Consider the following 10,777-nt stretch of genomic DNA (forward strand, 5'->3'; position numbering starts at 1 on the left):
CCCGGAAAACATTCCTAAATGTAATTTATTAAATTGTCGTGAAATATTTCTCACACATTTGACATGAATTGGTCAAATTGTATTTTACACTTGATATAGATTTTAAAGTTTGAATGTTCAACTGTTTAAATGTTAATATCATTTTACAGTACATTTAAAATAAGAAATGCAGATATTTTAGAAAAAGCGAGACATTTTTAAAGATCGATTCGTAGTATCTCTGAAGCAAATACAAATAGGACTTTAACATATGTGTTTATTTTGCTCATTTTGACTGCCTACACATTTCCATTTACTCCTGAATCACCCTGTTTAATCTTACTTACTTTCAACCGTAAATATTCAGGTGCTTTGTCAACTTATTTATGTCACAATTTATTTATGTCACAAAAAGTATCATAGAAAAAATATAAAAATATGCTGGGACATGGTGAAGTTCCTCGATATGTTCCAAACTGGTGGAACCCATATTCTCATAATGTCGGTCAAACAGATCCAAGAAAGAAGCAAAAATTAATAGTCATCGTTAAACTGGTTTTGGTGGTAATTACCATGTCAGGCGGAGCAATTTTGGCTTTATGTTTAAATATTTTTATGTGAGTATATGATATTCAAAACGCTTTAAAGTTTGTATTTTCAAAAATTAATGTAAAAAGTTGATGAGACGACACAGGAACATTTTGGTTGTTTTTGAATTTGCGATGACAGATTTGTTTGTGGTAAAATATCATATATATTATCATTTTCATATCAGTCCATAATATTTGAGATTTTCATCATATGTTGCTGGAATTAATATTTAATAATTATTTCGTATGCAATTAATTAACGAAACAAATAAAATGTCGAATGTAAAAAAACTCCAGAGAGAATTTCTGATAATATAAAACCCAACATTTTTCTGAATTGGTGACAAAGAAGTACCTACGAGATTGGATAAATTGGTTAATTTCAAGAAAAGTGGCATATAGTATTATGTACAATTTCATTTGGACACACACAAGGTAGTGTTTATTTTAAATTATATTATTTTAGGCCTGCTGGTCAACAACGTTCGAATTTTTCAGACAGCGACCCATGCATGCAAGGGTACGTATATGTAGAATATTAAGAAACATTAAATTATCAATTTAATCATGAATAAACCATTTGATAATTATAAACAACCAAATAATTGCAAAATGAAAGTAACAGAAAAAATTAATTTTCTCAAATACCGAAACTCTTAACTTCTTATTCAAGTACGAAATGCTATTGAGCCAAAAAGCATGTTTCACTGTGGACCATTTTTTTATTTGCATAATTTCTCTACTATTAATTTACAGCTTTATTCAAAATATGTTTGTTATTTATAGCAACATAATGATTAATTGGAAATGAAAGCAAAAAAGTATAGAAAAGTTTTTTAAATGGTTTTTTTCCAAAACCTACGCAACGTGGTGTGACTATGAACGACTCTCTAAACAAAATAAGATGACACATTTGGAAATGGATGGAAATATTTCCAGATTGTTTTTCAATTGTACCACAAAATTTAAGTTACTGACTGTTAAAGAAGAAATGTTCCAACCATTTTAACATTACGAATGCTTCGAGATGTTACTCTAAATTAGCAGGTTCCGCTATTTTACGAAAGTAATTGTATGTTGTCGACTTGAATCTAACTAGTAAAGATACTAATTGTCAAACTTATTTATTAAATTAATTTACAACTGCATGCATGAAATAAAAATTGTTCAACTGTTTAGGAACAATTTCGAAACCCCATTAAATCAACGAATGCCTCGGAAATTTGATACAAATGCGCTGCAGAAAGAAGAAACCACTACTCCGACCCGTATCCAATACCAATCATCTAAACATTTTTTAATAACACCTTACCGACCCCATTAAGAATAAATATTCTTATAGTCATTAATGTTCAGTAGGGTTTTACACATGGTTTTACACGTTTTCCTTCACCCAATGATATTGTATTCTAAGCGTTTATATTATTTTAAGCTAATTTAATTAAAAAACCTCTTTCCTGAGACAAGCTTAATTTGTTGTTATTTTGTATGCTTTACTGATACTAAGTTAATTCAGGTTTGTATATCAGTGAGTACATATATAATATTAATGTTTAAAATATAATAATACAAAATGTAAGTACAGTCGCAAAAGTAGTAAATCTATAGGAACATTTACCAACCGTTATCGCCCTATTTCACAAAATAAGACCGTTTAAAAATGCGATTTATATGGGATCAAAAAGTGCAAAACGTAATTTTGTATAAAAATAATGCCAATATATCCAAATTTTCTAGTACTCTAGAAAACGCACATTTAAAATTGGCATTTATTTAATGCAACTTTCTAGTTTTATACAAGAGGATAGTAAGGCCAACTTTAGTTGAAACGACAAATAATACAAATATATCATACATGCAAGAGTGTTACATTAAAAAATATATCTTACGACTAAATATATAAACTTTTTAAATCAACTTCAAATGCCGCTTAAAAAAATGTTGACCGAGTGGAATAATATTTCTGGTCATATAACTAGAGATGCCAAATTTTGTGTACGAATAATTCCGTTTTAGTTATCTCAGAGAATATTTGAAATATATGTATAAATTCATTTTATTGTTATAATATGTACATGTAATTATACTGTAGCCTAGTTTGGAACGCTGTATATCAAAATAGGTAAACATATAGATATGTTTAAAATATTCCATAATAAAAAACTATCTGAGAAAATTCAATTCTTTTCAATAACTAGTAGATAATATAAGCAAATTTTCCTTTTCAATTGCTAATGCATTTGGTTATAATGTCGAATTTTTAAGTGTTGCAATTCGCTTCCGGGATTTCAATGTTCAATCCGGGAAGTTCAATGTGCCGATGCGTAATAAATGAAAATAATTATCCTGACAATTAAATTAAAAACAGTTGTGCAGTAGGCCCAAAGCTATAAAGGATTTAATAAACTGTTTTATTTTGTTTTCCGCGTATCAGCATTTATTGAACAAATAATTAATAAACGTATGTTGTACTCTGAACGAAGAAAAAATTCCTTCTCGTATCAGGGGACAACGAAAATGCCATTGTAGTAATGATAGCGGAGGACTATGAGAGGAAGATCGGAATGTTACTGGATTCTACCACATACAGAAGACTACTATTTAAGAAAACTAAGCACCGGCTTCTAACAGATTTACCATCCCAGTGAACTTACGGGGGAACTTGGATACTTGAAAAGAGTGTTTGGCCACGCCAATAAGCTAACTCAGACCTTAAATTCTCAAACTCAGGATAAATGCATCACAGAATGCCAGAATGAACAGCCAAGAGTCGGGGCTTCCCTTGATTTCCTTACATAACACCATATAACAAGCAAGATTGGAAGAAAATAAAAAACGTCCTAAATTCGGAAAGGCCAATTAAGCGGAGCCTTAGATCAGCCACGGAGGGAAATCATACTCTAGTATCATCTGGGGACTCAATGAGTTCAAGCGCTTGCGGTTCAATCTGCGTTGATACAATCAAAATAAGCGTTTTTATGATAATTCAGAGCGCAACAGAAGCTACAGATTGGAACAGAGGAAAAAGCTGCTACGATAGACCACCCGCTTGCCGAAGACCACCAAAGTATATTCAAAGAAATAGATGTTTTGGATGAAACACAGAGTTATGAGGGAAGCCATTAAATTCTTCAAACCCCCAGATAACGCCAAAAGAAATAAAGATAGTCGTGTGGTCGTACCTTATTCCAGAACTGGAAACGATTGACCCATTTAAACCGGTCCGGATAATATCTCCTTTATAATGGTATTAAGTTCAAACACTTGATATCTGCATATGGAGCGCTTCATAAGTCAAAAACCAATCACTAAGCTCATAAGTGCAAATGTAAGAAATGTTATGTTATTTCTCCGAATGAGATCTAAATCTTTTCAGAGCTTGAAAACCTCAAGGTTTTCTATATCTATATCGTTTTAACGATTAATTATAACTTTCTACACATCTTTCTACACGTAGCAAGAAATTCCGATAGACCACGGCTGTTCCTATACATCTTCGCAAATGTTTCTACACATCTTCAGCATAAAATTTTATAGCGATTCATCTAATTATTTGTTTTAGAGCTGCTAATGTTGGCAGCAGGCTAACTTTTATGCAGCAACTGAGACGAATGAGTAATGTATTTTAGGACAGCGAAGTTTAGGGTCTAAAGGAAATGTATGAAATTTCTAACAGTTTTATTCAAACACCTGAAAAGTATACATATTTGCCTTTTCCATTCATATTTTGTCATATCTTCCTTCGAAATCCAATAGGTACATTATAGATCCTCACTGGTCTGGATATGTCCGGTTTCGCTCCTTAAAAAGGAAAACTTACATTCGTACTAAATCAAGTAGAAAAATCGAAAAAAAAAATAGTTACGTTATTTTACTTACTTTACTATTCTTAAATGCAATTTACTTACCATGTACAGGGGTTTGTTCGTCCCCCAGAACTAGTGGCGGATTATTTTGAGGATTTGAAAATGAGAATTCATCATCCCCGATTGGGGGTGCCAAAAAACCACAAATGTTCTGAATTTTACCCTGTGATAAACAATATATAATAATGAAAACAGCTAATTTAGTGTGGAACATTTTGGCGCTTTTTAAATCGAAAGAATCGCGCGTTACGTAGGTATAGATCAGACCAAATAAAAAACAAAAACATTTTGCTTCTAGCCTGATGTAAATTCCTAACAGCTTTAGCGTTGTATGCAAATTTTTTTAGAAATTAAATTTGCTGTAGTACGTAAATGTCTGTGTTCAGGAACGGCGAAGGTTTTACCAGAAATCGTGCTTGAATGTCACTTTTTAGCATCCCATTATAAATTAGGAAAACTTTATTAGATTTGTTAGGAGCAAATATTTAAAATACTTGCGCAACTGTTCTAGAATTTTTATAGTGGTAAAATATTGAAATGGGATAAAGTAGCTACTAACATAACATAATTAATAGTCGAATAAATACCAAAATAAAATATGTGTTTTTACATTTTAGAGCATAAGGTACGCACATGACTATTAACGGACTTGAAATAATTCAAAAAACTCAAATTAAAAAAGAAATCTAGATATTACCTGAAAAGCGTGCATCAGCCATCTAAATGGAGCAAATTTATGGAAAATTTCCATCGAAATATACGGCTTATCGCCGATAATTGCAATCACATTAGGCCCGTATGTTTTACCGGTGTTTTTTGTGGGCCTAAAAACTTGCGAAAGAAGATTATGTAAAATGTATGGTGGCGAGTTTCCGAAACCAAAATTGGGTACTGATGGTTGATAGTTTGTGGGATAGTCGTTTACTACTGAGTTTATGGCTGGTGGAACATTTTCATTTTCTGTGATTGAGGTAGGAGGCTGTGTTGAAGTGACTATATCAACTTCAGTAATATCTTCTCCTGTTGAAAATGGAACCAAGAGCTAAAGCAAGTAAATTAGTTTTATTGATTTAAAACCATTTGTAATTCCAGTATTACTCTTGCTAAATTAGTAGGTAATTTAAAACATGTACCTAATCTAACTAAAAGAATGGAGATGACCAAACGATAATATGCAAAATACAGTTAATTATATTAAATAACATAAATTATGGCGTAGATCTACAAAATATGTTCATTAATTTTGCAACTTCAGATAAAAACTGTTATATATTTAGTATGTAAGACTGTTATATTTTAATATTTTATATGTAAAAAACTAAGCAAAATAGAAAAAATATCTTACCAAAATCGCAAAAAATTGTTTCATTTTCATAACAGTTATTCTGTTCTTGCATGAAAACACTTTACAATATTGATCTCGATTACCTGCTTCCTCTTTATATAAATATTGTTAACCCACCCTGATGCCCTGATATAGTTAATAATTGGCATAGCATTCTGTGAATATATTTAACAAAAATTTGCCCATTAGATACCGTAATGGGTTTCAGTTTTATTAGGAAATGAATGGTATTTCCAAATATAATTAAGAAATTTCCATAGATATAGAAAACTGGCGTAAATAGATCATTTCGCTAGAATTTAAAAACACGTCGTATCTATTTATTTCAAACGCCAATTTAACATAACAGCTAACCCGCATCAGATAAGTCATATTCATATGAAATGTTTATTTATACTTAAATTATTTCGCAGCAAGCAAAGATCGTAATTTTTCTTTTCGAACGGTTAAGTAGTCCAAAAGGCTAGCAATCAAGGATGGGACCTTTTCAAAATAATTCTTAATATCAAATTTAAATTTCGATCTTCAACTGTTAATATCTTTTAGTAGTGAACCCCTATAGCCCCTTAAAACAAACGAAACCAATTTTGAATGACCCTGTATATTATTAGTTTTGCAACTCAGTATGTCGATATTGTTTCGAATAGTTTGCATATCTCAATTGTTCTTCCGAATAATTTTGTATCTAGTGGACGAGCTGACGAAAACGCATCCCAAGGACAACTCCCCATAGACTACACACTTTTATATACACACGATCAGTCCACAGACTACCCACTACTATACAGGGTGTCCCGTAAGCTCATGATCAAAAGGGTACTGCGATATTCTTTGGACCAAAATAATTCCATCTGACCTCACTTTTATTAACAAAAAATGTCTGACTCTTCTGCTATTGATGGTCAACGTTCCTCAAAATATTTATCTTTTTTGAAATGTCGGGAGAATGGTACGATGTATTTTAGTGAAACTCGCTGTGAATTTGTTCTTATGTAAGACTCATATTTTGATGAAGCAATCGAGTTCATCCGTTTTGGACAAGTGGTGAATTCTTGAGTGTCGTGGTACAAAAACTACCAGAACCCTTTAGTTGGAGGATGAAATCAACTCATTTTTTTAGGTTGATGCGCTAATCATTTAATCACAATTTTGTGCTCTTTGTAAAATCTTGTAGCATTCATCGTTTTTGCGAAAAAAATATTTCAGTTTTCTTGCCACTTCACAATGTTAGACATTAACTGCAAATATCGTCATACGAGGCATAAAATCATTGTCAATCAATCTCACAAATTCGTTTTGAATGACCCTTTCTAATGTAGAAGTGACTTGAATGCTACAAGATTTTACAATATCAGAAATTCGGTTGATATGTGAGTGGCTAACATTCTTAAGCGGCAAGAAAACATGTTTTTTTGCGCAAAAACTATGAATGCTACAAGACATGTAAACAGCACAAAAATGTGAATAAATGATTAGTGTATCAACCAAAAAAAAATTAATTGATTCCATCCACCAAAAATTCACCACTTGTCCAAAACGGCTGAACTCGATTGCTTAATCAAAATATGAGTGTTACATAAGAACAAATTCACAGCGAGTTTCACTAAATTACATCATACCATTCTCCCGATATATCGAAAAAGATAATTTTTTTGAAGAACTTTGACCTTGACATTTCTTGTTAATAAAAGTTAGGTCAGTGTAGTCAGTTAGATCGTCTTCTTTTGGTCCAAAGAATATCGCAGCACCCTTTTGATCATGAGCTTACGGGACACCCTGTATACACACGACTAGCCTATGGAGAGTAAAAGTTTGCAAGATACTGCGTGCGAGCGAGCGAAAACTGCCTACTTGTCTTTATCTATGCCAGGTATAACGACGCCGTAACGCATTTCATTGGGTTTACACTGTGCCATAAAAAGTTATCACCTAAAAAATTATTAAACATGTACATTGTATAAGCACAAACAAAGTTACATCTGGCACATGGACAAGAAGAGTCTCCATCAATCTTGAAGTGGCGGGTTTAGTTTTATTTGAGGGGCATTCAATAAGAAAAAAACAACGTCTACTGAAGGAAAGCCAAAAACTTCAATTGCTTCGACCTTTAATCCGAAGAATGTCAGCCGCATAGATACAGACAAGTAAGCCGTGACGTAAGCCGCCGGCAGTCTGAAGCCAAGGCCACGCCTCCCCAGTCCCATTGGTGCAAAGACCGGCGCACGTGGATTTATGCATTTCTAGCCTGCTAAAAACGATTAGGCCTGCGTTTGCAGGAAGTGTTGGTTTGTCGTCACGTATTGTCTGGATCAAAATCCTCATAAAATATGGGAAGTCGCTTATACAGGGGGCCGTGGGTAGGGCGATCGTTTGCTCTAACTTGTGTGAAATTTGCTCACCCGAAGCTCAGTTGCTGCCTATTTAGTCTTGTTAGGATAACCTTCTCGGTTAATTTGCCGAGGAAGTTCAGGAGGGCAATTGGACCATAAGAGACGGGATCAGTCGGTATTTTGCCGGCTTCACGCGACCCTTGGGAAATGCTGCAATTTAAGGAGCAAATGCGTTGGCTATTTGCAGTATATAGCGCAATAGTTTTCCTCCGAAGAACATTTTTAAGGAGCAAATATATAATAGATGCCGTCTGGCCCTGGGGGTTTGTCGGCTAGTGAGACTTCTCTAAGACACCATTGTATCTCCGACGGAGTTGTTATAAACGAATCGGAAGTCGAGGGTGATATAGGATACTTCCGTTCTACAAAAGGAGCGGAATGTCTTCCGGGCTGGATAAACTTTGCACACATCTGTCAAAAAGTCGGCGAAAAGCTGTGGTCACTGGTCACAAAATAAGCCTGATTTATTGACAATAAATTGAATTATATTCATACTCATGTTATAATCTTTTTCAACCCCCCAGCGAGCGCGCCCGCGTCAAAATGCCGCATTTTTTAGATTTTTTGTTATAAATACTATGCATTAAAACTGACGCCGTCGTTCTTCCAGGTATTCGTTCCCGATACATTTGTCCCTTCATTCCTATATCGAACAGACCATATTTCGGTCGGTATTAGTTGTAGAGTGGCATTTAGTAAGAGTGTGCAATTTTTGAGCTTAATTTGCCGCGGCGCGTTTGGTCATGTAATTACTTAAGTATACTCTTAAGTATATATATTACTTAAGTATAATAATAACATGATATAACATAATAATAATATATTTATGGCGTTTTTGTTACGAATTGAGCATATGTTGATACTCATTTATCGCGTTTGGTTCTTTATGGTGACGTATTGTAGATGTATTTTGTTTAAGCTAAAAAAAATTATACAGATTTTTAAATTTTTTTTAGAGGTCGAAAAAAAAATTGAGTCCGGACGAATTAGGAAAATCGTTGCCATAGGTGGTGAGATTTATAGAAGATAAGCAGAATAAGATCTACAATAGAACATTAACGTGAACAGAAGTCACGTAGTTCCCACATAGCAAAATGATATTCCCAGAATATACCTGGAACATTCAAGTGATGTACATGCATATTCCTGGGACATACATGAGTTACATTATGAACATTCCATGTATGTTCCAGGAATCTGTCAGAGTTAATACACTGAATGTTCATGGTATGTTCTGTGAATGTACATGGTATGTTCAGTGAATGTACATGTGCATGTTCAGTGAATGTATATGGTATGTTCAGGGAATATACATACATATATGTAAAGAAAGAAAACGATACTTTATTTCCTCTTATTAGTTTATTCACATATTTAAGTATTTACTGATGTAATTTTTCAACAACAAGAGTTACTTGCAACTAATCTAAAACTAATTAAATGAGTAATAAATTAATTAAAATATAACTTATAACTACGGACTAAAAATCTAAATTAACATTTTCAGCATTTTTGCCGTTGTCGCAATGATGTGTGACTGTGAGATAAAACACAAACCTTTATCTAAAAAACTGCACTTATTATTTTATATTCCTTACATGTTCCCGCTCTGTGGCTTTTGCCCTTTCATTTTGTTCTCGAACAATTAAAGTGTTTCGCAATGTGCTCTTAACAAAAATTCTATAAGCAATTACAAATTTTAATATTGGTCACAACAACAAAATACAGTTAATAGTTTTACATTGATAGAAGAGTATTTTCGTTCATCCACAGATTATTCTATTGTGTACAAATACAGTTAGGTATAACAATTTGCATTGCTACATTACTTTCATTTTACTTTTGTTGCTTTCCTTCGATCCAAGAAAACATGCTTATCGCAAAATAGAAATCAACCAAAATTAAACTGGTAAAAATAAAAAAATACAGATAATAGTTTTACATTAATAGACGAATAAATAGATTCAGACAACCTTACTTGTCTCTTAAGCGAAAATTTTTCGTGTGTGGTTTTCTCACGTGATCCCTAGCGTCTTCAATGCTTCAAGTCCAGAACAGCGGTATCACTTGTATGTTCAGAACAAGAAATAATAAAATAATCAACTGTATTTAATTTAAACACCAACATACCTTTACATGTTTGCGGGGTTTTAAGGTATAATTATATCGTAATTTCCGTCTTGAAGACAAATCATAACACTGAGGCACAAGCACGGTTTTTATATTTTGACTCATATTTATTTTTCGCATCGATCGATTTAAAAAACCATATTAATCGATCAATATTCTCAAGTTTTCGAAAAACATGTAATGTACGTAACCAGAGATAAACATAGATAAATACAAGCAGCAGTTGTCCCCTGCTCATAGAGTAAGTAAAATTATAGGTAAAGGATGAGTAAAATAACTAACTTATTTTACTTTCTCTATGCCCCTGCTCCAATGTCAATCATGGAAAAGTACTGAATTGTCACACCCCGGATATCACATCACGGATAAACCGATATTGACGAAATCTAAATTTTGTCTTGCTTAGAAAGACAGTATTCTAGTAACTAATAAATCTACAATCATATAGGTAATTTAAAAAATTAAGATTTGTGTAAT

The 10,777-nt window shown here is 32.9% G+C and overlaps 2 protein-coding genes across 3 annotated transcripts in view; one reads left to right on the plus strand and one right to left on the minus strand.

Annotated features, from left to right (window-relative positions):
- Nucleotides 1-351: 351 nt before the first annotated feature.
- On the plus strand, nucleotides 352-2,041 carry LOC109533414. The gene is made up of 3 exons (XM_019898725.2): nucleotides 352-596; nucleotides 1,036-1,089; nucleotides 1,749-2,041. Exons 1-3 carry the CDS (start codon nucleotides 418-420, stop codon nucleotides 1,891-1,893), a joined length of 378 nt encoding a protein of 125 aa, XP_019754284.2. The 5' UTR covers nucleotides 352-417; the 3' UTR covers nucleotides 1,894-2,041.
- A 2,191-nt stretch (nucleotides 2,042-4,232) lies between these two features.
- LOC109533415 overlaps nucleotides 4,233-10,777 on the minus strand; it is an 8,030-nt gene continuing 1,485 nt past the window's right edge. Inside the window, exons 1-4 of one of the 2 annotated variants that reach the window (XM_019898726.2) lie at nucleotides 5,781-5,834; nucleotides 5,133-5,477; nucleotides 4,478-4,598; nucleotides 4,233-4,370 (exon numbers count right to left, since the gene is read on the minus strand). In XM_019898726.2, coding sequence (XP_019754285.2) covers nucleotides 4,300-4,370; nucleotides 4,478-4,598; nucleotides 5,133-5,477; nucleotides 5,781-5,810 — 567 coding nt within the window. In that variant the 5' untranslated portion in view covers nucleotides 5,811-5,834 and the 3' untranslated portion in view covers nucleotides 4,233-4,299. Of the gene's footprint in view, nucleotides 4,371-4,477; nucleotides 4,599-5,132; nucleotides 5,478-5,780; nucleotides 5,835-10,777 lie in introns of those variants that run through there. The other variant, XR_007281297.1, reaches the window with a different exon arrangement.

Source organism: Dendroctonus ponderosae, unplaced genomic scaffold (genome assembly GCF_020466585.1).
Source record: "Dendroctonus ponderosae isolate FM_Combo_2020 unplaced genomic scaffold, Dpon_F_20191213v2 Dpon_F_20191213_4, whole genome shotgun sequence".
Classification (NCBI taxonomy): Eukaryota; Metazoa; Arthropoda; class Insecta; order Coleoptera; family Curculionidae; genus Dendroctonus; species Dendroctonus ponderosae.

Bases quoted from the DNA above. Each gene is read 5' to 3' on its own strand.
- LOC109533414 (XM_019898725.2), top strand. From the start codon at position 418: ATGCTGGGACATGGTGAAGTTCCTCGATATGTTCCAAACTGGTGGAAC. The intron at 597-1,035 runs GTGAGTATATGA...ATATTATTTTAG, and splicing joins TTATGTTTAAATATTTTTAT to GCCTGCTGGTCAACAACGTT. The intron at 1,090-1,748 runs GTACGTATATGT...TCAACTGTTTAG, and splicing joins AGCGACCCATGCATGCAAGG to GAACAATTTCGAAACCCCAT.